This window comes from Ochotona princeps, chromosome 28 (assembly GCF_030435755.1).
Source record: "Ochotona princeps isolate mOchPri1 chromosome 28, mOchPri1.hap1, whole genome shotgun sequence".
In the NCBI taxonomy this organism is placed as follows: domain Eukaryota; kingdom Metazoa; phylum Chordata; class Mammalia; order Lagomorpha; family Ochotonidae; genus Ochotona; species Ochotona princeps.
Window position 1 is genome coordinate 22,422,466 of NC_080859.1, and position 20,047 is coordinate 22,442,512.

The following is a 20,047-nucleotide window of genomic DNA, read 5'->3' on the forward strand; positions in this document are numbered from 1 at the left end:
TGGCACCAAGGGACGCAGAGAGCTGGGTCCCAGCCGCGTGTCTGCAGCTTTCTGCTGTCATTTGCATGCAGTGCCTGCTGTGTAGCAGGTGTGAAAACCCGTGGGGTGAAATACAGTTTCTTAATTTTTTTTTTTTTTTTAAATTTCAAAGGCAAAGTGAGGAGAGCGCTCCCTTTCATCTGTTGGTGCACACCCTCACAGCAGCCGGCCCCAGAACTTGAGCTTCCACGGTGTGCCTTAGCAGAGTGTGGTGTGGCCGTTCCCAGCAGCCACTCGGAATTTCTACCGCAGTGTCTCACACTGCTTGGGAGAGGGGCCTGTTCCTGCTGTCCTTGTCCCTCGCTCTTTGGGGAGCGCGCCTGGCGCACGCAGTGCCTGCGGGCGGGCAGTAGGTGGCAGCATGGGCGCTGCGGACGCGCCGCCGCGGTGAGGGCGCGGGAACGTGTGCGCGCCTCATGCGGAGGAGCCCGCTGATTGGGCGCCGCGAGCCGGAGGGACGTGAGGCGCTCGGAGCGAGCCCGCTGATTGGCGGGGCCGGGAGGGCCGATATGAGGCAGCGGCTCGTCGAGTCCCTATTGGGTGGGGCGGCGGCGGGGGGCGGTGCCGCGGGCCGGCGTGGCCTCCTTCCGGCGGGCTGAGGTCCCCGGCTTCCGGGCGTGTTCTGTTAGGGTGGAGCGAGCAGCGTGCGGGGGCACGTAGCATGAAGCTGCCCACGCAGGCCACGCTCCGTGTGTCCTGCCCCCGACTCAGAAACGCTTGCTCGTGCTTCAGTAGGAACAGGATCCACATAGGTTCCGCCGGGGCTGCCCACTTGTTCTGCCTCTTTCCGGATCTTTGTAGAAACAGGCAGAGGTTTGGGGGTGGGGGGATAACCCCGTGTGCCCCCAATGTCCGCCAGTCCTTCCTCCTCCCTCCGCCTCAGCAAATCCCATTGCACAGGTCTCCCGGCTAAAGGAAGGGATTGTACAGGCATAGCTTTGTATTTGAGGTCTAGACAAGGTGCACACATTTCAGCGTGAAGTCTCTAAATGATCTCATCTCTCTCTCTCAGAATTTATCTGTTGAAAACAGCAACTCGTGTGGTCCCACATTGTGGGTATGCTGGTTGCATCCTTACCTTGTTTAATGTCCGCCCCTGCCTTCCACTGTTCTATAAATCTGGACTTGGAGAACCAGCTTGCTAGGGTGTTGTTTCTTTCTGCCTGAGCTCGGCCCAGGAAACGCCATTTCTTCGGCTGGAAGCATGCAGCCTTGGGTGGCCCCGGGGTGTCCGTGCACGTAGGAACCTGAGCTACAGCAATTCGAATCCTGTCCTTACTTGCTCCTTTATTACCTGGTGTTTATGAAATCTCACTCCGCTCAGCCATGCGGTTTTCTTGGGGTACCCTTTTGGTAGAAGAAGCCGTTTTCAAAATATTTTCCACAGGGTTTGTGGATTCATTATGTATTTATTTTCATCGGAAAGGCAGATTTACAGAGAGAAGGAGAGGTAAAGATCTTCATCTGCTGGTTCACTCCCCAAAGTGAGCTGAGCTGATCTGAAGCCAGGAGTCAGGAGCTTCTTCTGGGTCTCCCAGATGGGTGCAGGGTCCTAAGGTGCCAGGCCATCCTCTGCTGCTTTCCCAGGGAGCTGGATGGGAAGTGGAGCAGCCAGGAGACGAACTAGTGCTCATATGGGATCTCGGCATGTACAAGGCGAGGACTTTAGCCACTAGGCTACTGCACCAGACCCAATAAAGCACCTTTTAAAACTAAGGGAAAAACAGACATTTGGACAAATAGACCCAAATTATTAACAACAATTACTCACTGAAGAAACTTTTTTTTTTAAGATTTATTTATTTTTCATTACAAAGTCAGAGAGGAGGAGAGACAGAGAGGAAGATCCTCTGATGATTCACTCCCCAAGTGAGCGCAACGGCTGGTGCTGTGCCGATCCGAAGCCAGGAGCCAGGAACCTTCTCCAGGTCTCCCACACGTGGGTGCAGGGTCCCAAGGCTTTGGGCAGTCCTCGACTGCTCTCCCAGGCCACAGGCAGGGAGCTGGATGGGAAGTGGAGCCACCAGGACCAGATTTTGTTGTTATAACTCCCTAGTGGAAGAAACCACTATGAAGCCGTAAGGAGACACTGAGATAATCAATAAGCAAGTACACGTGGAAGCCCGAGCCTGATGCCGAGCTGACAGCAACAGAAGGAGCTGCCTCTATTTCCCCAAGCGAAAGAGTCATCGCCTCAATGCAGAAGGCTTCCAGGCCCTGTTTCCTTGTGGGTTGCAAATCACATTCGACACATAAGCAAACGGGACTGAGTGGGCCCCACTCACCACGTCGGTCTCCCACATTGAGGCGTTTCCAGCCAAGTGAAATCAGCCTGGGGCCTCCAGAGAGGCAACAACTACAGAGCAGCCACAAATGAAGAACATTCGTAGGTTGCCAGTGAGAGAAAGATCGGCTGCGCAACACACAATGCCACTGGCCACCTGACGTCACAGCATGGACGTGATGGATGAGGCGGACAACGGCAGAGAGCGGGGCGACCAGGGACGCTGGCCAGCTGCGGCCTGCAGGAGGCCAGCGCCACAGGCTCCTGGAGCCACGGCTCCCACACACACAGCCGCACCGCGTGTTCCAGAGAGGCATTTCACAGATGCCCAGGTTCTGTTCAGAGGGATGTGCCAAAGAAAATGCCCGGTTCCTAGGGAACACACAACATCTGAAGGCTGCAGACGGCAAGGACAGCTTGGGAAGATGGATGTGAAGCTGGCACTCCTGACTTAACCAAAGGCCAAGACAGCAGGGACCATGCCAGGAATGGGCGTGAGTGCCCACACCAGGGCTTCAGAACTTCAGATTCCCAGGCCTGACTGCCACACGGAGACCTGAATTCTGTAGGTTGAGATAAACCAGGGGCATGTTGGTGCTGCTTCAGGACCTTCGGTGGGGGGCAAAGGCAGTCTGGGCTGGAGGCTCCTCACCTCAAGAAAGACCTCAGACAGGAATTACCTGTGCCTCGGATGCATTACCGATCCCTTAAAAAGCTCCTCCAACCAAGGATGGCCCAAAGCTGTGGGAGACCTGGAAGAAGCTCCTGGCTCCTGGCTTTGGATTGGCTCAGCTCTGGCCATGGCAGCTATCTGGCGAATGAACAAATGGATGGAAGATCTTTCTCTCTGTCTCTTGTCTCTGCAAATTTGCCTTTCCAATAGAAACAAATACATGTTTTTTTTTAAAAAATGGCAAAACCAAAAAAACTCCTTTGACTAAAAAAATAAAACACCCAAATGAAGGGTTCAAACACTTTCCTCCGCCAAAGTCAGTTAGGCAGTCAGCACTGTTCGTGGCCAGACCTGGGGGATTCGAAGGGGTGCCCAGAGTGGGAGCTAAGAGAATAGGAACAGTTGAATTGGAGATGGTTCAGAAAGCAGGAGAAACAGCCGTGGGAACTCTGTGAACAAGGCAGAGTTTTCTGTTCAACACCATTTGTCCTCTCCAACAGCGTAGGAGGCAGATACATGGACAGAGATGCCCTGGCCCAGCGACCTGATGCTTGGCTGGAGAGTGTGAGTGGGGTGGCTGGAAACCTGAGAGGCAGTGACATGATGTGAAATAAATATTTAGGAAAGTGTATGTCCTAAGGGTTTCAGATCTTTGTCTACTCTATAACCTCATTAAAAAAAACCGACCGTTCATGCGATGTTCTGCTGAAAACTTTCATTCAGGCCAAAAATCAGTAAGACGGGTGCTTCTCTGGTTTGCTCAAGGAGTATATACAAGTGGTTTGCTGGATTTCAGGTTCTGCACAGCTGAGCCGTGTAACGCATTCTTTTATTCTCTGTGGCTTATATAAAGTGAGTTTCTGAAAAAGAGCAAGAAAGGGCATCTGTTTGGATACTGACTGCGTGAACTGGCAGCCATCTGGCAGGAGCCCTGCAGACTCGTGTTTATTTATCAAGGTCCCTTCCCCTTTGTCTTCACAGCTGATCTTGCATCTTTGATGGACAAAACGTACGAGAGGAAGTTGCCAGTGAGCTCTTTAACAATATCACGGGTAAGAACATTCGGGAAGAACTCAAGGGGGCACTTTCTGCAGATGAAGCTGGGCAAATAAAGAATGTGCCTCTTTAGTGGCCTTTTTTCCAGAGTAGGCCATGTTTTTGTCACCTCCTCATAGACATTCTGTGATGTAGCAGGAGATTTCTTTGGCCAAAATAAGAGGTTGTGAACTTGCCCGACTTCAGTGCTAGTGGTTATGGAATTGGAGCTGCTGTACACCTAATCTTTCACTTTTCTAGGAAATAACACTTTGCGGTGTATAATACTGTGATTTTTGGGAGTACAACTCCTCAAAGTAGTGTTTAATTGATAGTATTGGTACTGGTTTTGGTATTTGAGAAACTATAGAAAAATGGATATTAGTTTTTAAGATTTTTCTTGTTAGTGGAAAGGCAGATATACAGAGAGAGGAGAGACAAAGATCTTCTGCCTGACCGTTCACTCTCCAAGTGGCCGTAATGGCCAGAGCTGAGCCAATCTGAAGCCAGGAGCTTCTTCTGGGTCTCCCACGCACAGGTGCAGAGTCCCAAGGCTTTGGGCTGTCCCTGACTGCTTTCCCAGGCCACAAGCAGAGAGCTGGATGGGAAGTGGAGCTGCCAGAATACGAATGAGCACCTGTATGGATCCCGGCAGACGCGTGGTGAAAACTTAGCCACTAGGCTACCTTGCAAGGCAGTGCGGGGGAGGAATAGTAAATCATAGTAACCATTACCAAATACTTTATAAGCCAGTTTTCATATTTCTTCTTTTTAAAAATTTATTAGAAAAGCAGAGAGAAAGAGACACATTTTCCACCTGCTGATGGACTCCCCATATGTCTACAAGAGCCAGAGCTGGTGCAGGCCAAACCAGTGACGGATCCGAGCACCTGAGCCACCATCTGCGTGCCAGGGTGCTCACTGGCAGGAAGTGAGCAGAACAGGCCTTGTACCCAGGCGTTCTGCTATGGGGTACAGGCGTGCCAAGCGGCATTCTCCACCCCTAGACCAGGCATGTCACCTTTTTCGCAAATTGTATTTGTGTTCATTCTCAGAGCAGCCATGGGAGGCGAGCATCATTGCATTTTACATATACATTGTGGAGTGATATATTCACTTTCCCAAGTTCACACAGCTTATACATTGAAAGGCTAGAATTGAGGCCCCGCTATTTCTGGCCATCAGAGTTCTCTTCTGAGGCAGGCGTTTCTCCTGTCAGTGGGCCGGGTTCAAGTCCCAGCTGCTCCTCCCATTCCAGTGTCCTGGTAACCTCATCCTGGGAGGCAGTTGGTTCAAGTCCTTGAATCCATGCTATCCCCGTGAGGAACTCGGCTTGAGTTCCAAGCTCCCGGCTTTGTAAAGCCTAACCTGCTTTGGATATTCATAGAAGGAGCTAGTGGATGCAAGATTGCTCTCTGAATCTCTGCCTTTCCAATAAGACTTAAACATTAAAAATAAAAGGTAGTTCTCTCGCCTCCCTCGGATATCACTGGGTCCTGTCCTTTGTCATGAGTTCACCCTGGTTCTGCAGCCGTCCCTGTCCGTTTCCTCATGGCCAGTAGGAGAACAGTGAGGTCACCCTCTCCGGGAGGGCGTGCTGCCCCAGTGCCATCTGAGTTGGGAAAGCTCTTGTAGCAATGAATGGCACGTGAATAAATACGCAGGGTATTGGGGTGGCAGGTGGACAGGGAGCAAATGAGCTTTCTTTTTCATCCTGGTCCTTCCTTTCTGGCCGCTGAGATCCTTTCTCATAGGGAGCAGTTTAAGCTGTCGTAGCTCTAATTTCGTAAGCTCAGAGTTGGTGTGTTAAAGGAGAAGGGCCCTGGTTCACGTGTGTGCGCTGATGCGCAGTGCCCGTTGCGACGGGGCAGGAGGGTGAACGTGCGTTCCCAGGGACATTTTGTGACTTCCCTTGCCTGTGCAGATGGAGCTGCTCGGTCCCAGAGGGACGGTGCCATCTGGTTATGGCACACAGCAAGCTCTCCAGAGAACTGCTTCTCCCTACAGATCCTCTGCCTGAACCATATTCTGGCTGCCCTGGAAGGGATCTCTGGGCCTTTTAGAACCTTTCGCTACTTTTGACATACCCTCTTCATGGACTTTTAATTATACTCACCACATGCTTTAGCCCCCACTCTGCCTCCTTATTTTTTTCCCCATCTGAATCTCTAGGGTAGAATCATAAACCTGTGTATTTCGCTTTGGTTTAAGGAATACGGGGCTTCTGTGCTTCTAGTGGGGATTTTGCTGGTAGAGGCATCAGGTGGACCAGCCCAAAGCAAACGCGGAATCAGAATAGGAAAACGGGTTGCAAGCCAAGTTATCTGGATTCAGACTTTCATGTTCTAGGCAGTGGTTTTTTCCACCACTAATGTCTTCGTCCGTTCAGCCATGTGCGCCCTGCGTGCTGGGAGTTCAGGACCTCACGAGTCCTCGGGGTTTAGAGAGAGGGTGCTGGCTGGCTGCAGGTGGCGAGAGGAGCGGTCCCCTCCTTACTCTGAGCTAGGTTCATGCTTGGCCCGGAAGCAGTTTTCGACTCAAGGCTGTGCTGCGTGGGAGCGTTTCCAGCAGGGAACCCTGTCACGTGACCGTTGCTCCATTCAGCCTAGCGTCGTATCAGCGAAGTGCGCGTTCTTTATCCAAGTCAGTGTGGGTCTAGGCCAGGTTTGCGGCATGCTTTTTATTCAACCGGGGGTTTCTTTTCCTGTCTTGTAGTTTGTGGACAACATTTCCTCCCGAGAAGAGGTGGACCACGCGGAGTATTACCTTTACAAGTAAGCTTTCCCTATGATTTGGCCTCCTGCTGGGTGACTTCACAGCCCTCCTTTTCGCCTAAAACACGATATAATGCATAATAACATATCCCTTGCTTCTATGTTCTTATTGTAGAGATTTTCCCCATAGTAGTAAATACAGCGCCTACTCGTTTTTAACTCCAACATATATCATACTACTATGAAATTCGGATTGAATCAGTTCCCTGTTGGAAGGCACTTTCAGTCACACTCTTGTTAATATGCAGTGTTGTAATTAATAATCTGTGCAGGTGCAATTCTGCACATCATTCTCACGAGTATATGCATTTTTAATTCTTTAATTTGTTCGCTTACTTGAGAGACAGAGATGGGTAGAACTCTCGTCCGCTGGTTTACTCCCCAAAGACCTGCAACAGCCAGGCCCAAGATGGAAGCCGGGAACTGAGTCCAGGTTTCCTACCCCTGTTGCAGAGACCCAATCCCTGGGGCCATTATCTGCCACCTCCTAAGGTACATATTATCAAACAGCCAGGCCTTGAACCCAGGCATTCCAATTCAAGATGCAGGCTGATGCTCGAAGCTTCCCCACTAGATCTAATGCCTGCCCCATATAACTTGTCTTATATTAACCAAAAAAAAAAAAAAAAAAGCAGAATGACATAGAAGGAAAAACAGAGATCTTTCACTTATTGGCCCATTCTTCAAATGGCCACAATGGCCTGGATGGGGCCAGGCTGAAGCCAGGAGCCTGCAACTGTATTTGGACTCCACCCCAGTCTCTTCCTTGGGTGACAGGGACCCACGCTCCTGGGCTGTTCTCTGCTCGTTTCCCGGACCCGTGAGAGCGGAGCTGGAGTAGAAGTGGAACAGCCAAGACTTGGACTGGTGCTCATGCCAGTATTGTAGGTATTGCGTTCGTGTATTACTCCGTAACACCCCGTCCCCATACGCTGTGAACTTCACTTGCCGCAGCCAGTTGCTTTCCATGGATGTTTCTCCGTGTGTCAGAGAGGCCTGTTTCTACATCTACAGGCGGAAACATTCTCCTTTATATACACAGGTGAAGGAAGCATCCTGGTCTGAAACGGCTGAGAACAGAAGAGTCTTGGGTTTTTGAGTTTGGGATTTGGGAATGTTTGAGTAGACTTATAAGTTGAACACTCTTAACCTGACCATTTGAATTCAGAAAGGTCCCATGATGGCAGTACTCAGTGTCAGTTCTGGTAGAGCATTCAGGATTTGTGATTTCTGATTTAAAGGTGCTCAGTCTGTGTCTGTATTTTCTATACAAACGGTGACATGTTACACAAACTGACATCTATTCCCAATGAAGACTAGATGTAAAAATATCTTCTGCATTCAGTACTTTTTTCTTTCTCACAGCTGTGAACGATTGCATTTTAAGCTGCAGGTGTAATTACCCATGTGTACAAAGATGTATGTAGAATAGAGCATTGTCAATAGTAGCAAAAATCTGTGATACCTGACGCTCATTAAATCAAGGACTCCTTTTTCAGTCCCCCTGTCACGTATCGATGAGATTGTACAACTGCTTTTTATTATGATTCCTATTTAGAACCGGCGCCCATATGGGATCCTGGCGCATTCAAGGCGAGGACTTTAGCCACCACGCTAGGCCCTGCGTTTGAATTCTAAATAGAAATTTTATCTTCTAATTCGAATCTGTGAAACAAAATGCCATTGCATTAGAAGAAATTCTGTGATGTGTTGTTGATTTCAGCAATTCAGTAAGTATTTCGAAACACCTGTCAGGTGGATCCTGTCGGAGGTGCCGGGTGTGTAGTGAAGAGTTAGGTTACACACTACCTGTCCCCACAATCCGAGTATGGCAAGTCCTGCCCGCAGGGTCTGTAACGAGCGCTTCTCAAATGGTGTCCGCTTTTGTGTGGCCTGGAATGTTTCTGAAAGCTTGGTAGAATGGCTCTTTCCTGGTGCTGCAAGGATCATTCAGAGGGCTATTGCCCATCGTGGCCAGACCAGTGCTTGGTGTCACACCCCGTCCTTTGCTTTAATTAGAACTAATGTGCTAGTTAGGACTTACCACTGTTGGTTCTTCCCTCCTAGTACCATGAAACAACTGCATTTGTTTTTCTCAGCTTACAGTCTGCTTTTGAGAAAATGTCTGACTTCCTCGTGTCCTCGTTGTGAATGTATGAAACTGAAATGTGCAAAGCTCTGTCTAGATGTTCATGACGGAGATTGGTTAGATTGCTAAGTGTCTCACTGCTACTTTCAAACATGAAAATACACAAAGCATTTCTGTGCCTCAGTGCATTTACGACTTGGAAGTTATGAGTTCCTGGAGTTCCTCTCAAGGAAGTGAAGTCAGGCTGGCTTATCCTGTAGATGCAAGAGCCCACCACTCCGCAGTACAACCTGCAGTTGAGATCTCTGATGGCTGCGATGCCGGGATGCATAGGGTTGAGGGGATGTAAAGACACCTTTTGAATCCTAGACGACTCATAGGTTACTGACCTGGCTTCAGGATTTCTCTTGCCCTGGGTAGTTTGTAGGAGCAAAGCAAGTGCTAGGATGTGTGCCAGGCTTCTCTTGGCCTTCCCACAGCCTGTGGGTGCCAGGCTCTGCTGGCACATCAGAGCTGCCACATCTCCCCAAGCTCTTCTGTGAGGACCACTGGAGCCAAAGCAGTTTGGAAACCTGGAATGATGTAGAGCTGACTGAGCGTCTGCCATTGTGTTGGGTGTGCCAGTGAACCGTTCCAAGTTCCAGCGGTTCCTGGTGCCCTTGTTACCGCCCACACACCCCAGGAGACAGCTGGAGCCTTGGAGGCCTATGAAGCACGCAGGCTTTACAGTTTAGGGTCATGAGCAGTCCCGGTCCCGGGATAGAAAGGCTGGTACTGAGACATCAGTGGGGAGGGTCAACATGAAACATTCTTACTTAGGCCGGCAGTGGACACGTGGACCCAAGATGACTGGAACGTGCCGCCAGGAGCAACAAACAAAAACCGACACTATTCTGTACATGTAACAGGAAAACAAACCAAGAGGGCTAGATTGAAACAACGAGAAGGTCAAAACAGAGTGAAATGGAAGAAGACCGTGGGAGGCGGGAGTGACTTGTCTGTAGGGAAAGAAACACAGCTGGAATCAGACCGCAGGACGCAGGAGTGACTTGTCTGTAGGGAAAGAAAACACAGCTGGAATCAGACCGCGGGACGCAGGAGTGACTTGTCCCGTTGAGACTGCAGGGTTGGGGTCGGCCCAGCTGACTGAACAACGCACCGCTTTTCACCTTGTCTTCTGAGCAGCCACGGAGCTGGACACTGGTTGAGGCCACAGGGGCAAAGGTGGGCGCCAAGGCACCTGCAAGGAGAGGCCGGCCTGTGTTGCCAGACAACCTTTGCTGCACTTTTGCCAAGAAAGCTGTGTCTTCTTTAAACAGCTTTGTGTCTCAGGCTCTGGAGAGAAAAGTAAGAGAAGCCTGCAAATCTGGATAAAGCTGTTTTTTGCTAATCTTGCGGTAACATTTAGCATTTCCTTCACTTCTGAGCACAGGCAACAGATGACCTTACCATCCACAGCAACTGTTTCTTTCTCACTAACAAACAGCACCGATTTGCTGTAGCGGCTAAATGGACATACCGTGTCCATCACTGTGTAGAAATCCCGGTAGTGGTGAAACCCAGGCAAGGTCGTTCTGTTTCGTGTATTAGTCGCTCAGATGTTTCCATAGTTCAAGGATTTCTTCCCATCTTGATAATTATATTCCAGTGTCATTGGTGTCTGTGTGAGAAAGCCATCTTTATGCCTTTGTTATTATTTTATTGCCGTAATATAGTAATATATGTATGTTTTTTAAGTTTTTACTTTCTTTTTAATATTATTTATATAGTTGAGGGGTGCATGCTCATGTGGGCCTCTGATTAAGATAAGGTGGATCAGGTAGGTAATAAGGTGGGTGGGACATATATTTCATTTTTTTCCCTTTTTTTTTCCTCTGGCGTCTGCAGAGGAGACGAGGGAGCTGCTTGCTGTCAAACTCCATCAGCACCCAGGGGTGCGGGGTGGCCATCGTTGTGGAAGAGTGTTCCAAGGGTGTTACTTGCGTGGTTTTGATAGTTCTGAGAGATTGTTGGTTTCATTGCTCCAGGCTTAAGAAAATCTTTCCAAGGTCTGTTGGCTGACAAAGTCCACCTTAGTGCATCCACAGACCCAGGAACATGCTGCAAAGCTTGGCCAGGAGAATTGTCCAACCTGTTTGACTTCCCCTCCCTGATGAGGCAGCTGACGCCCCCTGCTGGCCTAGCTGAGCTGGCCATCATGTCCCCCATGTGCATCTGGATGTGCCGTCCACTGTACAGGCATCAGCAACTGAGGAGGCCCAGTCGCAGCACAAGCAATCCAAGGTCAGACAGCACGTCTTTTGGATTTTTCCCTGTGGCCAGGGTCTGAGTCCAGTAGTCCAGCTGTGGAGGTCCTCAAGAAACCCTACCTGGGATGACCTTGACTCTTGTGTGTACCAGCCGATGCATGTTCAAGTGCGGTCTGTCACCTGCAGTAGCCAGTGCACATACTGGTAGATACAGCTGCCTGGTCAGTTCTAACCCAGCCCCATACCTCATGTGAACCGACGGGTGCTGTGGCCCAGCCTGCTACATCAGCAGGTGCCATGGCCTTAGGCTGGGCAACCCCCAGTAACCCGTACCAGGCCTGCCCCCAGCCCTGGTATATGCACATGCCAGCCTCTGCTGCAGCCTGGCCTGGCCCAGCACAGCACATATCCCATCCAGCCCTCGTGCACAGCCGTGTGTGCTGAAGCTTAGCCAGCCCTCCTGTATGCTGACGTGTGCCACTGCCTTGTCCTGCCTGGCCCACCCCGGCCCTGGTTCTCATCCTCCCCAGTGAGAGGTACAGCAAACAGGAGTTCCCACAGTTTCCCTCCCAGGCATGCTCCTGTCCTTGGATTTTGCACCTGCTTGGAGGCACTGCGGTCCAGCCTGACATGACTTGCACCTAGTCCGGGTACTTGCCAGCTGGTCCTGTGGCCTAGCCACGTTAACCTGCACCCATTCTGGCTCTCGTGTGTGCCCTCGCTTTGACCCGCCCCCAGTCCCGGCTCTCGTGCTCAGTTTTGGAAGCAGCGGCACCACGGGGGAGTCTCAGGTTCTCGTGTGACCTTGCAGGTGCCATGGCCTCTCCTGACCCGTCCTGCCTGACACCCTATTGCTGATGCCCTGTCTCCAGAATGCAGTCAATCGGGGAGAGGAAGTCAGGGATGCGTCTGTGGCCGGCCCTGGGCTTCCAGCATATTCTTCCTCAAGGTGCCTTGGCCTCCTGTATCTTCCATGAGTCCCTTGGCTGACCTGGCAAACAGCAGGCATTCCTGGTTGGAGACCACCTCTAAAACCCAGTGCAATGGATGTTCTGCTCACCTTAACCGTGCCTATTAAATGGAAAACTAAGAGATGTCAAATGAAACAGGACGGACAAGGAGCCTCTTCATCTCTTCTGGATTTGGGTTACAGGCCTCACTGCAATTACTGGCTTATCTGCAAATAGGTTTAATAAAGTTTGTGGCATGAGAAGGCATGTTCCCACACTGCCCAGGAGCTGTTCTCTTGCTACATGTGGTTGGTTTTTTTCTGTCATACTTCTCTGAAAGGCCCACAGGCACATTTTATCTTGCATATATGTGTGATTGAAAGGAGAAGGTTAAGATAAATCTAACAGCTTCAGAACCCTTGTGGATTTAACCAAAGAGACTCCTAACTTACGGTGAAATTATATTCCTCCCCCTTGAAACAATTATGTCCCTAGTTGATTTTCCACAGTACAAAATCCTTTGAACAAAAATAATCTCCGTGCTGGTATTTTCACAGTGGTGAAGTCATAATTGAGGTGATCGAATTTACAGCCGTGGAGCAGAAATAATAATATAACCTTATTATTCTGTAATAGAATAATGATAGCCTTATTTATTCTGCCGACCCTGCTTCAGTAGAGTTTTGCACGTATGACAGTTTGAAGATAATTCAGAGATCTTTTCAGTAGCTGATCCCATATTTAAGGGAGAGCTAAGAAGAGAAACAGAAGAAGCAAGGAGAAATTTGTGGAAACAGAAGTTTCAGTTGATTGCTTCATGGTTTTTGTGGCCAGAAGCAAATACAGGTCTGAGTATTTCCAGATGCCGGGTGTCTGGACACTTGGGGAACTGGAAGTGTTTGATGTGACCTCTCCTGGGTAGTCTTGGCTGCTGTCACTGCCTGTGGTTGATTTCCTTTTACGTTTATGTTGACCTGGTAGATCTTATACTTTGCAGTCTGTTCCATTATTTTTAAAGGCAAACTGGATTTTAATCTGATTGTTATCAGTGTCTGTATAGCTAGTAATAAGCAGTGTGGGGACTTTAAACCTGCCCTTAAGACCAACTCCAGGCTCTGACGGCGCATTAGGGACTGGCCACGGCACAGGGCCAGGATGGATGCCCCCAAGAAGTAAAGCCGATTTGGTCGTTCGTCATCATTGCTAAAAGCCCTGATGGCTTTAGCAGGAGGAGCCCAGGTGTTAGGTGTTGAGGTGAAACCTCTGGGGCTCTCCTGCCTCTGGGTCGGTAGGGCCCTTTATTCGCTGACTTCGCCACGAGTGGCTGTGGCCAGTTACTGCGCGTGGCAGGTGCTGTCAGGCTCCAGCCAGCCAGGATGGCTCTGCTCTGTGCCCTGCACTGGGTCTTCACCGCGCTCTTCCGTCCTGTTTCCAACAGAATACAACCTGTACTTTAAGGCTTGTCCCAAATTCAGCTCCATCCACGTGCCTCCTCTGCTTATTATTATTTTTTTAAACTCTGAGTGTGATCTCTCTGAATCTCCTATAAATCTATTTTAGCTCTGTGGGGTTGCTTCTTTTTTTTTTTTTTAAAGATTTATTCATTTTTATTACAGCCAGATATACACAGAGGAGGAGAGACAGAGAGGAAGATCTTCCGTCCGATAATTCACTCCCCAAGTGAGCCGCAACGGCTGATGCGCGCCGATCTGAAGCCGGGAACCTGGAACCTCCTCCGGGTCTCCCACACGGGTGCATGTGGGGTTGCTTCTTAACGTTTCATCCATAAGAAGCGATGCGACAAACTTTATTAAACCTATTTACAAACCTCATGCAACAAATGATTAAACCTACTTACAAATAAGCTAGCAAGTAGATGAATGAGAGTGTGGTGGACTCGAGACTGTCGGCCTGGGGGTGAGCGCTAGGCCGGCCATCTGTCAGCCCTGCCGTGTAGTTACTTAACAGTCTGGGTGCTGGATTTGAGTCTCGGCTCTCTGCAAAGCAGTTAACATCTCTGGTGCCCACGTTGAGTTCTGGGCTCGCTGCTTCTGCCTGGCCCACCCCAGCTCTGCAGGCATGTGGGGGGTGAACAGCTAACAGGAACAAGTATATGTGCTCTCTCTGCCTCTTAATTTAAAAAAAAAATCCATATTCGAAAGCTTTTAGAACAGGTTTGGGACAGAGAAGGTTGTTCATTAAGCTTTACATTTAGTGTTGGTTGACGTATGTTGTAGCATGGGACTTTTTTCCCATTCTTTAGAGAAAATGTATTCTGAATGCTAGTATAATGTGTAAAAAAAAAAAAAAAAAAAATCTTCACCTTTAGGGCATCAAGGGCATCAAGGTGGAGGTAAAGGACTGGGCAGTAGGTGCTCCAGGTTGGTAGAGGCTGAGAACCCAGATTGGAAAGGGATCACTTGCAGGGGAAGCTTCGAGACCATCCAAAAACATCCAAACTCTGGCGTTGCGAAGCCCATAGCGGTCCTACACCAGGAGGGGGCAGCAGAGAGTCATCTTCAGAGAAATGGTGAGACGTGGTAAGCAGTGTGCAGAAACCTGCACCCGAAGTGCATGTTTGACGCAAAAAAGGAGTTTTTTCCTAAGGTCTGAGAGCATTAACACTGTTGAAATAGAGTTTGAGGAACTGCTGTGCGTGGCTTTGGCTTTGATTTCAGAAAGGCTAAAGCTGTGTACTGTTTGTTGTCAGCATCCCCCAGTGTATATTTTATTTTACTGTTTTCCCCCCTACTGTCAAAACTGAGAGTCTCCATTTGTATAAGCCTAGTTGTTGTGTGGGAAACGGGTCTGCTGTGACCACACAGGTTAGGATCAAATATATGTAATTCCCCCCTTTGTAAAAGTCATCCCTTAACTTTTGAAAAAAATAATTACATAACCTTAAAAAAAGAACTTGGGAGGGAAAAACACCACTGTTTGATGTGTACCTGCCACTTTTACTGTGTCTTTCCAGTTTGTTTATTTTAGATTATTTTATAGTGGCTCCCAAATTTAATCTCTAACTTTACACAATTCCAAATAAAATCATAGCTTCTTTTTTTATTATTTTGTTTTGTGGAACCAGAAAAGGTGACTCTGAAATTCAAATGGAAAAAATCAAGGGCCGAGAAGAACTTTATAAGACTTAGAAGATAAAATAAAAATGATTGATCTACCAGATAGGTAACAAGTCTTACTGGAAAGCTACAGAAAGGTAAGACGATTGAGTGGAACAGGGCCAGGAAAGCCACCAAGGGTCAGGACAGGTGTGTTAATAATTGCTGCTTGCACAGTTGAGTCTTTATTTGGAAAAAAAAAGATTCATTCCTATTTCAAAACTGTGTTAGCACATTTTTAAAGGTAGATTAAAAATCGATGCTTTTGGGCCCGGCAGCGTGGCCTAGCGGCTAAAGTCCTCACCTTGAACGCGCCGGAATCCCATATGGGCGCCGGTTCCAATCCCGGTAGCTCCACTTCCCATCCAGCTCCCTGCTTGTGGCCTGGGAAAGCAGTTGAGGACAGCCCAAGGCTTTGGGACCCTGCACCCGCGTGGAAGACCAGGAAGATGTTTCTGGCTCCTGGCTTCAGATCTACACAGCTCCAGCCATTGTGGCCGCTTGGGGAGTGAACCATCAGACTGAAGATCTTCCTCTCTGTCTCTCCTCCTCTTTGTATATCTGACTTTCCAATAAAATATATATATATAAATCTTTTTTTTAAAAGTTGCTTACTTGCGCCACGATATCTAAGCAGGTTAAATCGAACTCCTTGTGAATCATGATAGGATGGTTCATCCTCCCGCAAGGACAGCCTAATAATTCTGGCATGATCCACCACCATGCCTCCCTGGCACCAAACACGTTATTTCCTGTTCGGTAACAGTCAACAATAATATCCTCCTGAAGCTGAAAGTCGTATAATACTTGTTTTGACTTGGTGTAAGCCTCTAGGCTTTTGACTTGAGAAAGGCAATGGTGCGGGAGGCTAAGGTTGTTTTCTTTGAGAAGTTTGTTGCATTAGGATTCCAAGTTTTTATATCTTAAGGATCTGCCTTGTACTTGTTTTCAGGATGCTCTTCCTCTGTCATGGCAACAAGGATAGCTTCCATCTCTCGGGACGGAGTATAGGTCTGATGCCGCTTAGGGAAATCAGTGTGGCTGGCTCAGGCGCACCTGTTTAGTGAGCTAAGGAGACAGCCAGAGTCGTTTTAAATTCCTCTGAAGTGTTTCTCCCTTTTCATTTCTAAGTATTACCTTCCTGCGCAGATAATAATCGTTCGAGCTCTTCCCTAACGTTGTTTTAGCCAACTGCTGTGGATCGCTTCGCATGGTTCCCTGATATCTGAAAAGCAGCTTTTGAGTATACTTTTTGCTTCTGTAAGGACCTTGCTATCTTATTACCTCAAAACAGTACAGATTCTTTTAATTTGTTTTGATATCTGAGATCTTCATCTTTAATTTTCACTGCAGGCTTCCTTTTGTTTTCCCCCCCACTTTGGACTAAATGTAGTTCTACAGAACTGCCAGAAATGTTGTACTTGTTGAGGGTGACTACAGCCTCTCGTCTGCTTCTGTGCCCCCGCCACCTGCCTGTCCCAGCACTAGAGCTGAGCCTCACTGAATATCCGTCAGCCGCATTCTATAAGCAAATAGCCACTTAAAGTCCCGACTCTGTCAAAGTCATCACCCTCCGTTCATTTATGACTTGAGCCCATTTAGTGAGCAAATAACGGTGCATTTTTCAAGCAATTTCAAATAGCTTAAATAGTGATGTGTAGGGTTTAGGTCTGGGGAGGTAGTGTGGTTAGCAGTAAGCACTGGGCTGGAATTGGTAGCTCTGAACTGGTCAGTTTACTTAGTCTTGCTGGCCTGTTTTCCCTTCTGTAAAGTAAACATAGAAGATTGTATAGGCATCACCACGCGTATGCTAAACCGCTCTGGGAAAATGAACCCATCTGCAGATACTGGGGCTCTCTGCTCCCTGAGTGGCTCTCTGCGAGCCCTGATCCCCACTTTGGGGAAGACTTGGGGATCCTTCAACCACACTTGCTTTGAGAAAATATCCATGACTCTGCTGGTGACAATGGCCCATTGCTAGCTCCGTCCCGAGTTACGGAACTCTCCAAGAGCTCCGTAATGTTTTCCTTGTCACATGTCTGCCCATAGCCTGGACCTGAGCCTGCAGCAGATACACAGAGTCTGCGGGAGCCCCTGAGTGCGCTTCCCTCACATTCCACTCTGCGTCTCAGAAAGGTCTTAGGATAGGAGTTGGGGCAGTGTGCGTATACCACATCTAGGCATCCTTGGGGGAGCTGAAGCAGATGTCTGCTTGCCCAGCCGTGTTCAGAAACAACCAGACGAGCATCATGTGGGACGGGGAAGAGAAGAGGCAGCGCTGGCATGTGGCTGCTCAGACCGAGCACCTGTGAGAATAAAGAGAGAGCTGCACAGCTGGGTGTGTGTGCTCTCCAATGACCGTCCCCTTCTGGGTGTTCCTGTCCAGGGTTTCCATTTAAGCATCATCTTTGCTGCATTGCTTACTTACTGTAACTTCAAAGGAGAGGGAAAACTTTATCAACAAATTTTAGATCATAATCTTGCTTTCATTTCAATAGATCAATCATTACATTTTTAAATAAAAATACTTCCCTGGGCTGGTGTTGTGGCATGGCGGGCTAACGCTCTTGCCTGTGCCCCCAGCATCCCAGATGTGTGCTGGCCTGGGAAAGACAGCAAAGGATGTCCCAAATACTTGGGTCCCTGTTGCCTATGTGGGAGAGCCAGGAGAAGCTCGTGGCTTTTGACCTGGGTCGGCCCTGAACGTTGGAGCCATCTGGAGAGTGAACCAGTGAATGGAAGAACTCTCTCTCTCTCTCTCTCTCTCTCTAAATCTGACTTTCAGAATAAATAAATCTTGTGAATAACTAGGTAAGGTGTTTTCTACCTTCTTGATTCCCTCAGTGCTATGTGCCATGTGTCTCCTTGAAGTCACGTTCTCTGCTTTCCTGACTGAGCCAGGCTTGCTTTTCAGTAAAGAGCCTAGCTAATGCTTGCGTTTAACAAGTTAGAATCAGTCCATTCCCAGTTGTAAAAGGGAGATATGAGCTTCAGTGTATTTTGTAGCTTTGTGAGGCATCTGCAAGTCCGCAGTCCTTACTGAGGCGATAAAGCTATGTGGCCCACGTGCTCAGTTATCAGTAGCTCCACTGTCGCTTGCTAGATTACAAGTTGGAAGAGTAATAAAATGATGATCCAATCTCCCCAGCCCCCAAGGCTCAGTCTTTCTCCGACGCCACATACTTCCAGGATGGCCCAGACTGTTTATATCATTCGGTTCCAACCTACTTTTCCAGCCAGATATCACTAATCCCTAACATAAACCCTTCATTTATGGAATTATTTTTGCTAGCTCAATCATTGTTGCCTAACAATCATTGTATTTGCATTATAAACTGGGCACTGCTCTTTGCTGGGAGAATCTGCTGCTTTCCTCTTAAAAGCTTGCCAGTACATGAAGTGCCCAGACAGCAGGATGCCCTTCCGGGTCAGTCCAACATACACTTGCCGTCCGGTCGCATTGGTCACCTGTCAGCGTTTTGGTGACACCTTGTGCAATAAAGCCTCTTAATTAGAGTATAGGCAATAGGTACTCACGCATACTTGCATTTCCTGCTTTTATGAAATCTCTTTGCCTTCTTCAGCTGCAGTGTTAGGAGAATTTTCTTTTTTCCCAGTTCTGGTTGTAGAATCACTCAGGATTCCCCTGCCTGTCTGAGCCAGGTTGGCTTGCCTGACTCCTGTCTGCTTCTTCTAAGCCCGTGTCGTCCACTGGGCCTGTGTTTCCCAGGGCCGCCCTAACAGCCGCTGGCTTCTAGCAGCCAGAATCCAGATGTCAGTAGGGGCGAAGCTGTTTCATACCCTCCTCCTCCTCTCTGTGTGCCTGTCATCACATGGCATGATGTTTGCTGGGGTGCGTATCTCTTCTCCAGGCACCAGCCATGCGGGATCGGTGACCCAGGCCTCACTTGATTGTACCTGTGAAAGACCTCAGTTCCAAATAGAGCACGTTCACACATACTGGAAGGTAGAACTTCAACTTACCTTATGGGGAGACACAATTCAACCTCTTACTAACTCTCATTTTGGAATTCACCTAACATAGAAATAGCATTGTAAAGTGGACAGTTCAATGGCGTTGAGTTCATTCCTGGGGTTCTACGGAATCTATCTACCCCTACTAGTTCCAAGGTATTTCCATCACCCCAAAAGGTCTGTACCCTTTAAGCAGTTACTTGTCACCAACTTCTGCCCCCACAGCCTTACCATCTTTATCTCCATTTCTGGGCCTTCTCTCATCTGGATAGTGATGTAATACACAGTCCTTTGTGTTTGACTTAGTATAATGTTCTCGCATTACGTCCATCTCTATTATAACATGTATCAGTAGTCTTTTGACTGCACATATCACCATTTGTTTAGTGGGCCAGGGCTGGAGCCAGGAATGCTGGTCTACTGCGAGAACATCAGGGACCCAGTCATGACAGCCCTAGCCACAGCCTCCCCGGGTGGAACACCGGAAGCAGAACACGGACTGTCAAAGCCACGCATCTTCGCTGCCAGGCCAACTTGCCCTTTTTGACCATGATTGTCAGGCTGCTCTAGCCAGTTCAGAAGCAGGTGAAAGGGACCACTTCTATGTAAGTGATTTGATTAATTATTGCAGAAAGTAATCTGCAACCTGGCATAGTGTTGCCCTGGAAACGTAGCCCAGCAGTCCATGTATGTACTTGAACCAGCTAATTCTATGCAACTACATTTTGACTATTTTACCATTAGACTAGGTTATTTTTATGTCTGGGACATACTTGATTGTGTTGTGATCTTACCCCCCTCCAAATAAACATCCATTTATCTCTGTATCTCTCTTGGCACACGCACAGAAAAATATATAGGAT

At 48.5% G+C, this 20,047-nt stretch overlaps 1 protein-coding gene across 2 annotated transcripts in view; it reads left to right on the top strand.

Annotated features, from left to right (window-relative positions):
- MRPS27 (mitochondrial ribosomal protein S27) overlaps positions 1-20,047 on the top strand; it is a 67,422-nt gene that overhangs the window by 8,161 nt on the left and 39,214 nt on the right. The window contains exons 1-3 of one of the 2 annotated variants that reach the window (XM_058656347.1): positions 2,657-2,888; positions 3,978-4,048; positions 6,747-6,805. In XM_058656347.1, coding sequence (XP_058512330.1) covers positions 3,995-4,048; positions 6,747-6,805 — 113 coding nt within the window. In that variant the 5' untranslated portion in view covers positions 2,657-2,888; positions 3,978-3,994. Of the gene's footprint in view, positions 1-2,656; positions 2,889-3,977; positions 4,049-6,746; positions 6,806-20,047 lie in introns of those variants that run through there. The other variant, XM_004586259.2, reaches the window with a different exon arrangement.